Source organism: Thunnus maccoyii, chromosome 4 (genome assembly GCF_910596095.1).
Source record: "Thunnus maccoyii chromosome 4, fThuMac1.1, whole genome shotgun sequence".
NCBI lineage: Eukaryota > Metazoa > Chordata > Actinopteri > Scombriformes > Scombridae > Thunnus > Thunnus maccoyii.
This window is the reverse complement of record NC_056536.1, coordinates 31,796,386-31,813,951: the sequence shown is the minus strand read 5'-3', so window position 1 is coordinate 31,813,951 and position 17,566 is coordinate 31,796,386. Positions and strand designations below refer to the sequence as shown.

The window sequence follows — 17,566 nt, the reverse complement described above, 5'->3', positions numbered from 1 at the left end:
TACAGGTCAGAGGTCCAAACTTAAATCTTTATTGTGATTTAACAGCTGATGACAAATGTTCATGACAAGAAATACAAACAGTAAAAATCATCTAAGTTCAGACGAGCTCGTTCAGGTGTGTTTCAGTCAGCAAAAAACTGTGAAACAAGTTCATTCATTCATCAATAAACTCTGATCAGTTCAATAAACTCCAATCAGCTGGAGAACTTCCTGTTTCTGGGTAGAAACAGAAAGCAGCGAGCTGGCGGAGCTGAGAGTCCCTGGTGAGGAGCATGATGGGATACGGTCGGAGTGACCTGGAGGCGTGGAGGATATCGTCACGGCGACCAATCACAGTGAAGATCTGTCAGATATTGATTATAACTAAATGATAACACTGTGATCAGAAGCAGCTCCTACGCCCTATGATGGCTCCGCCCACTGCCAAGACCGGCCTGCGATTGGTTGGTGAATGGGGGCGTGTCAGTTCATTACAGTCTGCCTGCTGTTTCCAGGGAAACAGCCAATCAGCTGTCACTGTGACTGACCGGAGTTGAAAATCTTGGCCAGCAGGGAGACATTTGATTGGCTCTTCTGCTGTATGAGGCGGGCTTTGTCCAGGTGCTTCTGGGCAACGGAGTCTTTCTCTCTCTTCTTCTTCTTCTTCTGGATCTCCTCCTCCGTCTGACGCTGCGTGAAGTCCCACGTCTTCTCGTCCACCTGATGACGACAAATAAAGTTTAACAACATGGAGATGAATAAAGTTTTAAAAGACGCAGAAATGAATGAAACTGTTGACAAGACACCTCAAACTGCAAATCTGTATCATGAATGTTTAATCCATGAAGCCTATAAAATCTGTGATGTCATCCCAATATAAAGTTCATATATTCAGCGGGCCATACAACGCGGAAGCTAGAAAACTTTTTTTTGGCACTTTTCATTTGATTGTACAAGCACCATCTTCAAGTCTGGTGTCCAGTTCTTATAACACATCCATGGCAACAGCAGCAGGCTGTGAAGCCAAATTGACACAGAGGACAAACTGTGTAATTATGACTTCCAGGTCTGTCATGTGACACGCACACACAATCATTGGAAAAGGAGCAGCTGTAAAATGGTGAATGGATTTTTTGGAGCATCACAACCTCCATAAAATGACTTGTTTTATTATCATAATTTGATCCATTTGGTCCAATAACATTTGGAAAGTTTAAAAAGCTGCATGATTAAATTATTTTATCCTCATTCACATGAGGAACCAACAGGAAGTCAGCTGGCTCGGCTGGAGAAGGACTCTACTGAGCATGATCGAAGCATGAGGAAACATGATGCACCTCTGAGCAACTTTCATAAGAATGAATGGGCGTCATCTCTGAACACAGCGTCCAGTTTCAACTTCATTTTAAAATATCTTGTGTTAAACTTTTGAATCTTTTTTTAAAGTTAAAACTTGCACGTTGAAAGCTGCACATCATACCCATCTCTGACCTCTCAGAGAGAGAGAGAAGACAAAAAGTGCCAATAAATAGTCTTACCAAAAAAAAAAAAGAGAGAGTTTAAACTTTCCAGATGGCTCCAGCTCTTCAGATCTACCTGTGTGGTTTGGTTTACCTGCTGTCCGTCTCTCTGTCTCTTCTTCCTCAGTTTGTCCATGTTAGCGCTCTTGTCCACGTTGTTCAGGTAGAAGTTAGTTTCTCTCTTGGCCTGAGACACTTCAGTCCTCAGTCTCTGCTGCAGGACCATCTGCTCGTAAGCCAGCCGCTCGCTCAGGTGAGTCCACTGGAACCTGTGCAGGTACTACACACACACACACACACACACACACACACACACACACACACACACACACAGGTAAACAGATGGTCCAAATGTACCATTAATGAACAGTCTTGTACTAACAAGGCCAAAATAAATGAGGCACAGTTTCAGGATGTGCAGAGCAGGTGTCAAAAGGTCTGATGTCAGCTGTTGCCGGGCAGAACGTACCTTGATGCACCAGAGGTCGGAGGCGAACGGTTGGCGTTTCCTGGTCGCCATGGGAGTGTTGTGGAGAGACGCTGCCACTCGCTTCGCCACACGTTTATCTCTGAACTCCACCCACCCCTCGGTGAAATCACACCTCCTCAAACCGGACTTCTTCTTCCTCCTCCTCACCTCGCGACCTGCAGGATCAATACAGCAGCAATCAGAAAACACAGCCTGACCAATCAATACAGCAGTTGTGTGTGTGTGTGTGTGTGTGTGTGTGTGTGTGTCAGGGTAGGAAAACTAACTTTTCTTTGCAAGGACTTTTTTTTCCGACATGAAATATGTTTTATGCTTTAATTTCATTTTTGATCATTTCCAGGACTATTTTTTCAAATGATGGGAAATATGTTAGATCAATATTCAATGATTCTTGTTAAAAAAAAGTGCATATATATATGCAAAAACATTTAATGGGTAAAAATACTCACACTAAGTTATAATCCCAGTTACAGTTTAGAGAGTGTTTTTACCCATTAAATGCATATTTTGTTTTCAAAAAGTATGAACAATAAACACTATGTTGCGTAACAACATCACAGTTCGATGTGTCAACAACACTGCTGATTGTCTGGCATGTTATCTACGGTGCTCTGCAGTTTAAAATAACAGGCGCCGTCACAGCTTTGGTAGCTTTTTTTAGGCTCAGGGCAGACGGGGAGAAGCTCAGCGACTGTCCGCAGTTCTGACCTACTTTCATTTCCAACTGATTGTGATTCTCAGCTGGAAGTGTGACAGGTTTGCGGATTAAAAAACACTCCATGTTGGTGAAATTACTGTTAGTAGCTGTCGTGGCTGCCTCATAACCTCACCACGCTCGAGCAAGAGGGGTTGGGGGGGGGGGGGCTGTGCAGGTACGGAGGCCCAGCTGTCCCAGATATTTCTGAGTCACACTTGGAATACAGAAGAAAGTCCGGATACCCGCATCATCCCAATTCCAAGGGAAATTTTACTTTTTGTGGGGGTATTTTGCCTCGAGCCCCCGTTTCTGACCCTGGTGTGTGTGTGTGTGTGTGTGTGTGTGTGTGTGTGTGTGTGTGTGTGTGTGTGTGTGTGTGTGTGTGTGTGTTACCTTCAGGTTGTAAGAAGATGCGTCCGATCTCTCCGTACACCGACAGCAGGTTCCTCACGTGTTTGGGGCGGAGCCTCGGAGGAATGTGACCCAAGTAGAGGATTCCTGGAACACACTTCCTGTCTGAACAGGAAGTCCCTTTCTGCTTGCTCTTCTTCTTTTTCATATCGGCAGCATCTCCATCATCGTCTTTATCATCATCATCAGCACCATCTTTGTTTCTCTCTGAGTTTTCATCTTCATCATCATCGTCTCCTCTCTCTGCTGCTTCCTCCTCCTCTCCTTCTTCCTCCTCCTCTCCTTCTTCCTCCTCATCTTCTTCTTCCACTTCCTCCTCCTCCTCCTCTTCTTCTTCTTCTTCTCTCTGAGCTGCAGTCTCCTCCTCTTCCTCTCTTCTCTCCATCTCTCCGCAGTCTGCTCACTACAAACAATAGAAGCAATAAAGACTGATCAGTGTTTCCATATTTCAGCCCAAAGTCTTTGCTGCAGAGTTCAGCTGCTCGACTGATACAGAACCGAGTTGATTCTGCAGACTGATAAACAAACAGGATCAACATGTTTCTACAATCAGTCCTCATGTCTGCAGGATCCGTCTGCTTCACTGGAAACGTTTCAGAGCGGAAAATACAGTTCAGATTTGTTTTTGCTTTTTTTCTCTGTGATCGTTTAAACATTTCAGTCAGAACACATCTCACAGTCAGCTCATCAGAGATTAGATCTCCTGGTGTTTGAAGGAAAGTTATCAGCTGTTTATAGATGCTAACTGTCTCTGTCAGTCTGCTTCTCTTTAACTTATAAAGTTTCACTTGACTTTAAGTCTGTGAACTTTGTTAGAGATGGTTTTCAGATAGCAGCTCATCTGTTTGAAATCTGAATGTTTAAAAGAAGAAAAGAAAAACGTCTCTGAGATGGTTTCACTTCTTTATATTAATGTTTTGTTGTTGTTGTTTGGTGCAGAGAGACATAGAGGTATAAACAGAAGACAGAGGTAGAGACATAAAGCGAGAAAACATGACAAGAACTAAACAAAACCCAACAAATCCCTAAAATAAACACAAACAAAACAAATAATAATAATAAAACAAAAATAATCGGATATAATAAAAGCAATAACAACAATGTCCTTGTGTGAATTTAAAGGATCTCACCTTAACTTTGATTAAAACTCATCAAACACAAACTGATGAAAACACGGCGGCTACTCGGGTTCACGTGCGGAAACACTGTCGCGTCCTGATGACGAAACAAAGCGACAAAATTGGCTCATACACAACTTGCTGTTATGCCTTCAAAATAAAACTCCGGGAACAGGAGAGAAAATTATTATTCTGGAGAAAAAAATAGTGTTTTTAACACCTATCAGTCTATTCTATCGATTACCTGCTGACTGTCACACTTTATTTACACCACCTGGCTGCAGAAACTCACCTTTCATTTCCTGATAATCTGTCTGGAAATGAGTTACATGTAAAGTGGAGACAAAGTTGTGAGAAAGTTATCAGAGTTTAGTTTGGAGTAGATCAAACTTTATTGATCAGCGGGGATATTCACATATCACAGCAGATCTAGAGAAGCTGAGAGGAAGAAACAGACAGAAATATTTTAATGAAATGAAATAAAATTAATTAGAAATTAAAGACATTATAAAGTTTGGATTGAAACTCTTTCTACTTTAACGCCATGGCCTTCAGGTGAAGCTGTCCGTCAAGTCAGTGGAGGTCAGTCTGAGCAGATATGAAGCCGCAGAGTATCTGCTGTTTGATTGGCTGAGAGCAGGATTTAGAGTTGATGTCACCTGTCAGAGGACTCACAGTCTGATACCCACTGCAGTCTAATGATCAGTTTAAACATCATTAACATCAATACGCCACAGAAATATGATTAACTTTATATTACAACATCATAAACTGTGTAAATGAATGTTTGTGCAAATATGAGGACATCCAATACTGGAGCTCTGAATCCTCCATGAGGTGATGTGATGACTTCTGCCATGGTGTGTGTAGTATACATGTAATATAAAGTCAAATATTATATGTTTCAGATATTTCACATGTAAAATATATAAAATATCATATATGAGGATATTAATCATATATAATATCACATGTAGAAAAGCATGTGGGTAAAGATTTGGTTGATGTTAGATATGTCACACATGAGAACATTGATTTTTCTTCATCTTCTTCATCTTTTGCTCTTCATCTTCTTCTCATGCATCAGTCACCAGATGGTTTATATATGTACTGTCATTCAGTCAGAAAAAACAAAAGTACCAATACAGTAATGTAAAAATACTCCATTACAAGTACAAGTAAAAGTACATAAGTATTATGAGCTTGATGTAGTTAAAGTATTGCAGTAAAAGTACATAAGTATTATGAGCTTGATGTAGTTAAAGTATTGCAGTAAAAGTACATAAGTATTATGAGCTTGATGTAGTTAAAGTATTGCAGTAAAAGTACATAAGTATTATGAGCTTGATGTAGTTAAAGTATTGCAGTAAAAGTAGTGGTTTGGTCCCTCTGACTGATATATTATTATATATGACATCATTAGATTATTAATAGTGAAGCATCAGTGTCAGAGCAGCATGTAACAATAAGACACTTTTATCCAGTGACGTACATATGTAAAAGTCACTTTTATTCAACTGTTCACATGAACGAATGACCAATCAGAGATATGAATTGACCCGACATTTGCTGTATTGTACATCCTTACAGTTAACTCAGTGGTGAGTTATTCTGCAAGAACATATTTAATTATAAGTTTTATTTGTGTGAAATCGTCAAATCTCTGGAAATAATTGCCTACAATCTGATATATTTATAATGTATAAATATATAAATATGGATGAATGAAAGGAAATTGGTTGAAATGGAAATAAAATGTGCTGCAGATGTTCTGCTGTTGGTAGACGAGGTGATCGTGACCAACGATGTTTAGTCCAATCAGACAGAAAACATCGAGGATCTACTCTGAACCAACTGAACACACCTCTTTAACAGCATTTTAAAGCCAAAACTAGTCTGATCGATAGTTTTTATTCTTCTGTTCTTGAGTGAAAGTGAAGGATTTTTACTTTTATCTTCCATTAAAGTCCAAAATGTTCCTGTTAGCAGTTTGATAAATTGGGGTCCAGGACCGTCTCTCTTCAGGTGACAGAGCTAAACACTGAACCAACATGACAGCCTCATTCTCAACTTTCATCTGCATGAAAATCTACATAAAAATAAATGAAATGACCTCAAGTTCACAACGACACAATATCTGTTGTTTTATGTTTGTCAGGACGCAATAAAACTTCTTCACACTAAACTTGATCAAATGAATTCTTACTATTTTCCTTTTTTTTTGGCCTGTATAACAAAGATTTTATCAACTAAATGCACAAAGAAAAATCTTGTTTGTTTAAAGCAACAAGTGATAGAAAACTCTTTTCTCTGTGACAAAGCTGCTTTAGTGAAGAAAGCCGAAAGTACAGAGACGTTCGTCTGCTCTGAACATGAACTCTGAACTTTGTGGTGTTTCAGGAGGAAAACTGCCTCAAATAAACTCTCATTTTAGTTTCAGTTAGTTTCTCCAGAAGCTTTGAATGAGATCCTGAGATGAAGACAGAAGAAAATACTTTGCTCACCTTTGAAAAAAAAAACATCTTTATTGATTATGTAAAGCCTCAGATTGTTCACACATCCAATCAAAATGACTCTTGTTCAATGATTTCATGTTCAGATTCACTTCATCCACACAATCAGTTAGTTTAACCCAGAATGTCAGCTATATACAAGAACATAATAAATGATTATTATCATGATAATTACAGTTTGATTGTACATTTCTTTATACATTTACAAGGTGATGAGAACAAAATATCTATGATGAAGGAAGTTCTGCTGTTTTCTCTGTTTAAGACGCTGAAGTGGAGAAACAACAGCACACAAATACATCAATACAAACATGAAACTAACATTTAGAACAAAGAGAAGTTCACATTTTCATGTGAAGAAACATCAGTGAAGATAAAAAAAACGTCATCATAGGCAGTGATAGCCTCCGTGGATAAAAACACACAGGAAAAAGTGACATTTAAAGAAACTCAAAACATCAACAGAGAAACAAATGATAAGAAAGTGTTAACAATCTCAGTTTGATTGACAGCTGATCTCTGTGCAGTTCAGAAACACCACAGCAACGAGCTCTCAGAAACAGCGGAGACAAAAACATGAAGAATTACAACAGAATCTGACACATGAAGTCTGAAATGACTTCTGTCTATTTGAGTTTACAGAACTCAGCTCTGACTCCAATATCCAAAAGACCAAGTCCAGCATAGAGAGGCTGAGTGAATTTGGTCTGGACACTGTGGAGGAGAGTCATGGTTTTAGAGACGCTGTAGAAGGACAGAATACCTGCACTGTGATCCAGGTACACTCCTACTCTGGAGGAACCAGGACCTGAGATGGGAGTTGAGATACTGTTGAACCAAAATCTATAACTGTTAGTGTTACAATCTAACATCCAAGATTTGTCATTGAATCCAAATACACATTCATCCGAGTTTCCTGCTCTGATATTCTTGTATGCGACTGCTACACCAACTTCCCCTCTCCCTCTCCACTCCACCTCCCAGTAACAACGTCCAGTCAGACTCTCTCTACTCAGTTCCTGATACCAATCAGTGAATCTGTCTGGGTGATGAGAATAAGACTGTTGTTGACTCATTAGTTCTGCTTTTCTGTCTCTCTCAGATATTAACAGCCATATGTTTGCTGTGTTTGGATCCAGTGTGATTTCACGTGAATATTTTAAGAACTCAGCTCTGGTCTTGGGTTCTGGTTGTGGCAGTAAAACATCAACTTCAGTCACTGTCAGTGAGATGTTTGTCCATTTCTCCCTCAGGATGTCCTGTAGTTGATCTCTGAGCTCTGACACAGCTGCTGTCACATCCTCAAAGTATCGCAGAGGACGGATATTGATGCTGGATGAGTCCATAGATGCACTGAGTTGTGACAGTGAGGGGTAGTTGTGTAGAAACTGGATGTGATCCTCTGTGTGTGAGAGCTGCTTCAGTTCAGCGTCTTTCCTCTTCAGCTCAGTGATCTCCTGCTCCAGCTTCTCCTGAAGCTCTTTGACTCGACTCACTTCAGTTTCCTGCTGGGATCTGATCTGCTGCTTCACATCAGACCTTCCTTTCTGGATGAGATGGATCAGCTCAGTGAAGATCTTCTCACTGTCCTCCACTGCTTTATCAGCAGAGCGACTGACGGCCTCCACCTCCTGTTGAAGCAGCTTCACATCTTTCTCTATGTCCTGGATTCTCTGCTGGATGTTTTGTCGACTCACCTCGAGCTCTCTCTGCCTCTCAGCCCTTTCTGTTGCAGCTGAGACTGTGTCGTGGCTTTTATGTTCATCCACAGAGCAGAGATAACAGATACTCTGCTGATCAGTACGGCAGAACATCTTCATCACCTCATCATGACGAGAGCAGATGTTCTCCTGGAGCTTCTCCGAGGGGTCGACCAGCTTGTGTTTTTTAAATGTAGTTGATTCATAATGAAACTGAAGGTGATTCTCACAGTAAGAGGCCAGACACTGCAGACAGGACTTGAGGGCTTTCAGCTTCCTCCCAGTGCAGACATCACAGGCCACATCTTCAGGTCCAGCATAGCAGTGATCAGCAGGAGCAGCTTGGAGTCCAGTCTTCTTCAGCTGCTCCACTAAAGCCGCAAACATGGTGTTTTTCACCAGGACAGGCCTCGGTGCAAAGGTCTGTCTGCACTGAGGGCAGCTGTAGATCTTCCTTTGATCCTCTCCATCCCAGAAACTTTTAATACAGCTCATGCAGTAGCTGTGTCCACAGGGAATAGTCACCGGATCCTTCAGTAGATCCAGACAGATCGAACAGCTGATTGTTTCTTGGTCCAGCTGAACTCCTTTCTGCGCCATTTCAGCTCTCAGTGGCAACGACTGTCTGAGTTTCACTTCCTGAGAAGGAAGGGGAGGGAAGAAGGAAATACACAGAGTGGAGCTTGTTGTGTTTGACAGAACAGGGAAGGTTATCAGGACGAGGAGCGACACTGTGAATTAAAACTGTGTTTTCTCATTTACAGTGAAGTCTCAGTTAAAACCTGCTCAGCATCTGAAAACATTTTTGCATTTAGCTGTAAAATACTTGTTGGCATGTCAGGGTTTGGTGATGCCTCATTTGTTGATTAGTATGAATTGATGAATCTAGAAAGGGGATGTATTTTTGTTTTTTACATTTGATTTAAATGATCCTTTTAGTTTTCTCACAACTAATCAACAGACATCACACTCCAGCGTTTTATTTTCATTAGTACAGTATTAAAACTTCATTGATCATTGTGAAGGATTTTTTTTTATTTTTTACAATATTTCCCTCTGAAATGTAGTGGAGTGGAAGTATAAAGTAGCATCGCATGGAAATATTCAAGTACAAATACTTCAAAACTGTACTTAAGTACAGTACTTGAGTAAATGTACTTAGTTACTTCCCATCCCTGATCATTTTCACCTGTTTTCGCTGAGCAGACATTAAAACTGCACTCTAACAATAGAAATATAAAGAATAAAACTAATTAACTCTATGAAAGGTGATGTAAAAATAAGTTCGACTTGAATCACCACCATTTATATAACATGTGTTACTGCTGAAAATAAAACTACTGATACATCTTAAACTCTGTCAGTATTTTATCAGGACACCGCTTCTGGAAGTGGAAGAAGTCTTATATTGAAAAGTCTAACCGGAACTGTGTTTGTTTTGACCACGCCCCTCCACAGTTAAAGGCATGCTGGGATACCTCCTGTCATGGCGGCATGTTTTGAATAGGAGGCTAACATTGGCTGTTAGCGGTGAAGATGCAGAGACCAGTCTCCAGTTTGCCTCTGAGTTCTAGTGTGAAGGTGAAACTGGTCAGCGCTGGTTTCCAGTTCACCTCAGACCTGCTGCACCTCAAACCGCCTCAACTCAGCAAAGGTACAACTTAGATTCACCTTCACTTTCATCTAAAGTCTGATCCAAATAACGTCTCAGGTGTTTAACGAGTGACCGTGTTTACTGGAGACTGTCAGCCGAACGTGTCCGTGGTTGTCATGGTGACGGCAGCCGTTGAAAGCACAGAACACGTAGGTTTCCTCTTAAAAGCCTGATCAGTTTTACTTTAATCGATACTCATCTGTGTTTATTATCTACGCTAAACATTTAAGTTACGTAAGTTAATAAGTTATGTCATAAGTTATCTAAGTTATATTGGGATTTTATGCAGTTATCCTCAATCGAAATTTTTTTTTAAGTGTTCCGTTCGTGTTTTCAGCAGCTGTCGACACCATGACAACCACGACTCATCCGACTGAAACTCGTTAAACCGGCTGATCGCCAAACTCCGTTCAAAGTGCGTCAGTTTTTAGCTTCTTGCCGTATTTGTGTAAATAAACACTTAAAATGAAATGAGACGACGATCTGTTCTTAATCAACGTATCGCGTTGATTAATTCGGGATGTGAATAAAACACCAAGCAGCTGTTTATTTAAAATTAAGAAACAAATTTACTGCAAACACGTAACTATTCAGAATCGCTCCGTTTATAGATTTCTGACTTATTACTGCACATAAACACTTAACGCTACTTTTAAAGCACTTCAGAAATTATGTTATGGTTTGATTTTATTTATTTTTTGTGAATAACATTTTAATGATTTTTTTTTTGTCATTTGGATAGCATTCAACTCAGGAAGCAAACAACTCAAAAGGCAAATGAGCCAAAATAATAATAAAAAAAACAGACAAGAGAAGAAACAAAAGAAGATAAATGTAAATAATAATAATAATAATTCATAAATAAAGTGTGGGGGTAGAGAGTGTGAAGCAGTTTTGTAGTTTTACATGTACCAGACATACTTATGCACACGTGTAGATACACACACAGTGTACACATGCACACACATACACACACATATGCAGCTATACATACATTAAAGTCATACACATGTGTGAGGTAACATATAGTGCTTTATACAGGATATGGCTTTTGACATGTTTTCAAATGTTTCCTTTCTTATGCGGTTTAATTTAGCTGTTGATCTTTCTAAAATGAATATATCATAGAATTTAAATATCCGAATTTGAATTAATTGTTTGGAATAACCATCATCACTGCTTTTGAAGCAGCTATAATCATCCAATGTTGTTGGCAGAACAGAAAGAGATTATTACTATTTTATCTCCTGACAGAATTGGCATGTTGACAGAAAACAGAGTAACTCTGAACATTTTAGTTTCAGATGTACCAAACTCAGTTCAAATACAGCTGGTTTTAACTGGCTCATCAGTGAACGTTAAAGCTCTGAAGAGGAAACATGATGAACTGCTGCTCTGACTAAACTCGGAATGTGGATAAAACATCAAACAGCTTTTAATTTCCATCAGATCTGAACCTAAATTTACCACCTTCAACGCAGAACTCCATTTAAACTCTTTAGTCTATTTAATGCCTTTCTTGCAGCTCACTATTAAAATATTAAAACACATCAGAGCTCTGATATAAATCTTTGTATCTCCTGGTAAAGTCGGCACACATACAGAACTAAGAGCGGCTCTAAATTAGATAAAATGTACTTGAATTAAATAAAAATACTGCTGTATCAGAAACATGTGATAGACCTGAGCTCTGAACACACAGAGCTGTTTGTTTGAAGTTGCTTTGGACAGAAGAGTCTGTGTGGTTGTGTTGCAGAGGCTGGTTTGTCCCAGCAGGAGGCGCTGGAGGTGCTGCAGGCTGTGAGGAGTGAGGAGGGAGGAGGTGATGAAGCAGCAGCAGCAGGAGGAGGAGGAGGAGGAACAGCGTCTCTGACCGCTCTGGATCTTCTGCAGAAGGAGGAGGAGCTGAGGAGCATCGTAACGTTCTCCTCACAGCTAGATGCTGCACTCGGAGGAGGATTTCCTGTCGGGAAAACCACAGAGATCTGTGGAGTTCCAGGAATCGGAAAAACACAACTGTGGTGAGAAACACACACACACACACACACACACACACCCTAAAATGTAAAGAAAGCCAGTGCAGGGATGCTGACAGGGGTAATGTCGTCCCTTTTGTCAATAATTAGTTCATTCATCCATAAAAAGAAACTTGAAATATCAAAGATCAAATTGTCTCAGATGAGCAGCTCTGTCTGTCTATTTGGGTTCATCTCAGTTCCCTTAATTGCGTCCACGTTTCCCTCCTTACGTCTTAGTCCCTCCCACTAAGGACACAAGGAAACCACGCGAGGAGAGAGGAAACGAGGAAATATGTCTTTAGAGAAACGAGACGTCCTTTCCTCTGAAGCATCATATGAAGCGACGTCCGTTTCTGATGACGGCAGCAGCTGATCAGCTGTCAGTCGGCTTTAAACAGCTGTACTGATGAAACTTCTGATGGAGTTTGTGCACTGATCTGACACTAATAAAGGTTCACAGTTATCACTGCCAGCAGCTGTTTTCTCTCTGCAGCCTGTTTCCTGTTTAACAAACACCTGCACATGAATAAAAAACCTGCATTCTGTATTTATACTGAGTCCTGCTCAGAGGCACATGAACCATCTCTACTGGCAGAATGCGTTTATATTATCTATTAATTATTTGCATCTATATTTATTGATATTCTGATTGTGAATTAATTAGTTAATAACTCAGGATATGATTAAAGTGAATTTTGGAAATTATTTGTTAGGCTAAATGTTTCAGGGAAAATTGAAATAATGTGACTCCGATAGTAAACAAGTTTCACACGGTTTCCTGTTGAAGGAAAAACATTCAGCATGTGTGACTTTAAACTGTAAACAGGAAGTTCACAGCGAGCTTTAACGATTATCTGTGTTTATTGATGACATCACTGTCTCAATCTGCCGCCGGTTGATGGTTGAAGTGATCATGTGACCTGTGTGTGTGTGTGTGTGTGTGTGTGATGATGTCAGTCTGCAGCTGGCAGTGGACGTCCAGGTGCCGCAGTGTTTCGGGGGCGTTGAAGGTCAGGTGGTCTTCATCGACACCGAGGGAAGCTTCTTCGTTCAGAGAGCCGTCGACATCGCCGCCGCCGCCGTACGACACTGCTCCCTCTTGGCTGACGACGCAGAGCAACGAGATGCCGTGACGACCTTTACCGTGGAAACCATCCTGTCCAACATGTTTGTGGTACGCTGACTGGTTGTCACGGTAACAGATGACCTGATGATGATGATGATGTGTGTTCTACCTGCTCAGTTTAAATGAATTATGTGTTTTGTGTCAGGTGCGTTGCCATGACTACGTGGAGCTGCTGGCTGAGATTCACCTGCTGCCTGACTTCCTGTCTCAGCACCCGAGGGTCCGCCTCCTGGTGATTGACAGCGTGGCGTGCCCGTTCCGGCAGCTCTTTGACGACCTGTCGCAGAGGACACGCCTCCTCAACGGTCTCGCTCAGCAGCTCATCGCCATGGCAACCAACCACGACATCGCCGTGGTGATGACCAACCAGATGACCACCCGGGTGCAGGGCAGCCAATCGCAGCTGGTCCCCGCCCTCGGGGACAACTGGGGCCACGCCCCCACAATCAGGCTCCTCCTACACTGGGAGGGGGCACGGCGGCTGGCAGCCATCTTTAAATCTCCAGGTCACATGGATGCCACCGTCCAATACCAGATCACCGCCGACGGGTTCAGAGACGTCGAACAAACAGGGCAGCCGCAGAGCAAACGACCCCGAACACAAACTGACCAATCAGCTGCCGGACAGACAGACGGCAGCAGCTGACAGAGACCGTCAGCCAATCAGAGACTGAGCTGGATTCAGTTTGTTTATATGAAATTGTAAACTTTGTAAATGTTTGTTTCAACTGATGCGTTCATCAGTCTGTCAGTAAAGAGTCACTCAGCATTAATCTATATTTATCAGTTATCATTCAGTTATTAATTATCAGTAGATTCATTTCATTATTGATTAATCTGCATATTATTGTCTTGACTCATTGTTTTGTCCGTTAAATGTCACAAAAATAATGAAAAATATTTGTCCACAGTGACGTCTTCTTGTTTTATTATCCTGAACGACAGAAAAGCTTCAAATCATCACATTTCAAACAGTTCAAAATGACTAAAATGATTAATTACTGATCAAAGTTGCTGATTAATATATTATTGATCCACTCAGTCTGATGTGGATCAAACTGTCAACAGATGCGTATAAAAACTGTTTCTATCGTGTTTTTAGGGCTGCAACTAATGATTTTCACTATTGATTAATTTGTCGCTTGTTTTCTTGATTAATCGATTAGTTTTTTTTGGTCCATAAAATGCCAGAAAATCACCGTTTCCACAAAGTTTTGTCCACAACCCAAAAATATTCAGTTTACTGTCATAAAGGACTAAAGAAACCAGAAGATATTCACATTTGAGAAGCTGGAATCAGAGCGAATAATCGATTATCAAAATAAAATAGTGTGCAATTAATTGATAGTTGGCAACTAACCGACTAATCGACTACATATTTTACTTTTCAACACAGTAACAGGAAGTGACGCAGCTGCCTGTGGAGAGAAAATACTGACCTGTTATCCATGTTTACAGTAAATCATGTAAATAAGCAACATGTAAACATATAAACACATGAATAAGCGTTTTCTGTGGACTCTCACGTGTGTCCTCAGACCGTCTCTTCACTTTAATCATGACTTTTTGTCACCGCGGCAACCTGACAACCAGGTACCGAGCAGTAAATATTTACAGGCTGCTGTTCCCACGACAACAGCTGCTCTCGACACAAAAACAAACAAGTTCTGTTTATTTATTTATCTGTGTGCGAAGATCAAAGTGAGTTTAAACCTCAGCAGGTAAACACCAAACACCTGTGTGACGGGTTTAAAGGACGTTCACGGTTTCACAGCTAGAAACATTTTTCAAGTGTCTTAAATGAACATTGAAACATGTTTTATCTTGCTGTAATCATTCCTCCTGTTCATACTGACCATCAGAAGATCCCTTCATAATGACCTTACAATGGAAGTGATGGAGGACAAAATCCACAGTTAATGTATTTAAAAGTTTATCTGAAGCTAATATGAAGCTTCAGCGTCCAAATGAGTCAAATCAAGTAGATATCTTTCAACGTTACAGTCTTTTTAGTGCCAAAGTCCCTCTTTTTGTTACTATACTTCCACCTGCAGCTCAACAGGGAAACACTGTCCGAGGAAACACAAAGAGGGAATTTGATGCTAAAAAGACTGTAAATGTGTCAGATATCCACTTGATATGACTAACTCAGACTGATGAAGCTGAATAGAAGCTTCACAGAGACTTTGAAATTCATTTTTGCACTAATTTTTACAGAAAGAAGTACAAACAAACAAAAAAAACCCCAAGATATTTAAAAAATATTAAAAGAAAGGAGAAAAAGAAAATCGTAAAGTAAAAAAAGTAAAATCATGAGACAAGAAAGATAAAACAGCTGATAACAGTAAAAGACAAATAAAAGGTTGAGTTCATTAAAAGTGTTACAAACCTGGCTCCGGCTTGAGTCCACACTGAATAACGGTGCAAAAATGATATTTATTTAACTAAAAATAACTCATACTTAAATATGGGAATGTTTGTATCAGTGGTGTAAGGTGGGTGTATGGATGCATGAAATGTTGAGTGCAAAAGTAAAGAAACAAAACAACTTCATCTAATGTGCAAGCCATGTGGATGCTGTTCAGCAGAAAAAGAGAGAGAGAGAGAAACACCTGGAGCAGCAGCCTTTTATATCCTCAGGTGCAGCCCATCAACTGACAGACCTCTTACCCTCCCACTCCCGGAAGAAAAACTACAAGAGTAACTGGAGAGAACTAGAGCCAAAAAATAAAGAAAGAGTGAAAGAGAGAGGGAGAGAACAAGAGAGGGCTGTCACAAAAGCAAGACCATATATATAAGTTTTGAGCTGCTTCTTGAACATAACAGGATGTTTGTCTGATATGTGGTCGCTGCAAAAAGTTGCCTCACCGTAATTTGTGGCACATTTAACAAGCCGGCGTTAAGTGACCTAAGCGAATGATTTGGAACATCTTCTGACAAGCAACCTGAGAGATTTGACGGTGCTAGAGACCTTTTTGGGGGGTTTAAAAACAAGTAAAATAATTTTAAAATCTATCCTCAACGTTACAGCTAGCTAGTGCGATGACTGCATCCATCACTTCCATTGAAAGCACATTTGAAGGATCTTTTAATATCCGGAATGAACAGTAGGAATGATTACAGCTGTTCATATGGACACCTGACTGCTGTTTTATTTCATCATCTATTAATAACTCTTCATTATGGTAATAAGATCGTGATATTTATTACACCAAACTGCATGTTCTCATCTAAAATCATCTGTTACCTGAACAGGTAAAAACACACACGCGCTGTTATAACTGTCAGACCACTAGAGGTCAGAGATGCTTCACTCTGATCACAATAACGGAGCTGAAATCTTTACACAACATCACACACAAAAACACACACACACACACACACACACACACACACACACACACACACACAGCTGAGTTATAATGCGAGTGTTTTAATAAGAGGCAGACAGACAGGCTGACGGGTCTTCAGTCCTCGCTGATTGGAGCAGCAGCGGGAGGAAGAGGAGGAGGAGGAGGAGGAGGAGGAGGAGGTGAACGGGGGGGGGGGGGGGGGGGGGGGGAGAGAAGTTTCACGCGTGTCGGACTCACCGGCAGCTCTGTGGACCTGCAGCCGGAGCGCAGCGCAGCTCGGCGGGTCAGGACTGTCAGCGGACCCGGAGGAGACGACATTCCTCTCCGGTGAGTTTCTCTCTGATTCTCCTTTAACTGTAACACATGAAAACCAGTTTAACCAGTGAATGAAACCAGTTCAGCTGCTGACAAACACCGGCATCGTTATTTATAGGTATAAATGTAATTATAAATTGCAAAAAAGATGTTTGCCTCTGTGAGGCTGACAGCTGTTTATCTAATTGTGATCAACTTTTTATTGATATTTACAGTAAATATATCTGAGCTGTGTTTAAATTGACTGATTGGCTGTTTATTGATTATAATGATCAGATAATTTATCTATCATATGAGTTTAAAGTTTTTTAAATAGTATTTGAATGTGACGTCAGAGACTTAACGAACATCAGCTCATGATTAATATCATTTATATTATATTAAACTGCTTTTCACTGAATCTCATTAATCATTTCAGTCATTGATTGATCAAAGAGCTTCTGTCGTAAACTGAATGACAGAACGAGACATTTGACACTTTGGATCCTGAGAAACTGTTTTTATGACATTTTAGAAACAAAAATAATCAATTAATGAAAATAATGATCCGTTTCAGATGAAGTTTGAAAGTCTGTTGTTGGATTTGTTACATTCAGTTTGGGACTTAATGCATCCTGTGTTATTGATCATTATTGATCATTTTCTGTTCATATGTGTAATGGATGCCCTGTG

At 40.4% G+C, this 17,566-nt stretch overlaps 4 protein-coding genes across 6 annotated transcripts in view; 2 read left to right on the top strand and 2 right to left on the bottom strand.

The window, feature by feature from the left end:
• Positions 1-13: 13 nt before the first annotated feature.
• Positions 14-3,345, bottom strand: abt1 (activator of basal transcription 1). Its single transcript, XM_042408355.1, has 4 exons — positions 3,080-3,345; positions 1,969-2,144; positions 1,594-1,779; positions 14-699 (listed from the first exon to the last, which is right to left on the bottom strand). Exons 1-4 carry the CDS (start codon positions 3,243-3,245, stop codon positions 514-516), a joined length of 714 nt encoding a protein of 237 aa, XP_042264289.1. The 5' UTR covers positions 3,246-3,345; the 3' UTR covers positions 14-513.
• Positions 3,346-7,317: 3,972 nt separating this feature from the next.
• On the bottom strand, positions 7,318-9,340 carry LOC121896303 (tripartite motif-containing protein 16-like). The gene has a single exon (XM_042410099.1). It carries the CDS (start codon positions 9,026-9,028, stop codon positions 7,355-7,357), a length of 1,674 nt encoding a protein of 557 aa, XP_042266033.1. The 5' UTR covers positions 9,029-9,340; the 3' UTR covers positions 7,318-7,354.
• A 522-nt stretch (positions 9,341-9,862) lies between these two features.
• rad51c (RAD51 paralog C) lies at positions 9,863-14,232 on the top strand. The gene is made up of 4 exons (XM_042408677.1): positions 9,863-10,082; positions 11,839-12,103; positions 13,058-13,274; positions 13,372-14,232. The coding sequence occupies exons 1-4, from the start codon at positions 9,965-9,967 to the stop codon at positions 13,870-13,872; spliced, it is 1,101 nt and encodes a 366-aa protein (XP_042264611.1). The 5' UTR covers positions 9,863-9,964; the 3' UTR covers positions 13,873-14,232.
• A 2,585-nt stretch (positions 14,233-16,817) lies between these two features.
• Positions 16,818-17,566, top strand: part of grm6a (glutamate receptor, metabotropic 6a) — a 29,788-nt gene continuing 29,039 nt past the window's right edge. For all 3 annotated transcript variants that reach the window (XM_042408665.1, XM_042408666.1, XM_042408667.1), the window contains exon 1: positions 16,818-16,906. The gene's annotated coding sequence lies outside the window, so the exon portion shown is untranslated. The remainder of the gene's footprint in view (positions 16,907-17,566) is intronic.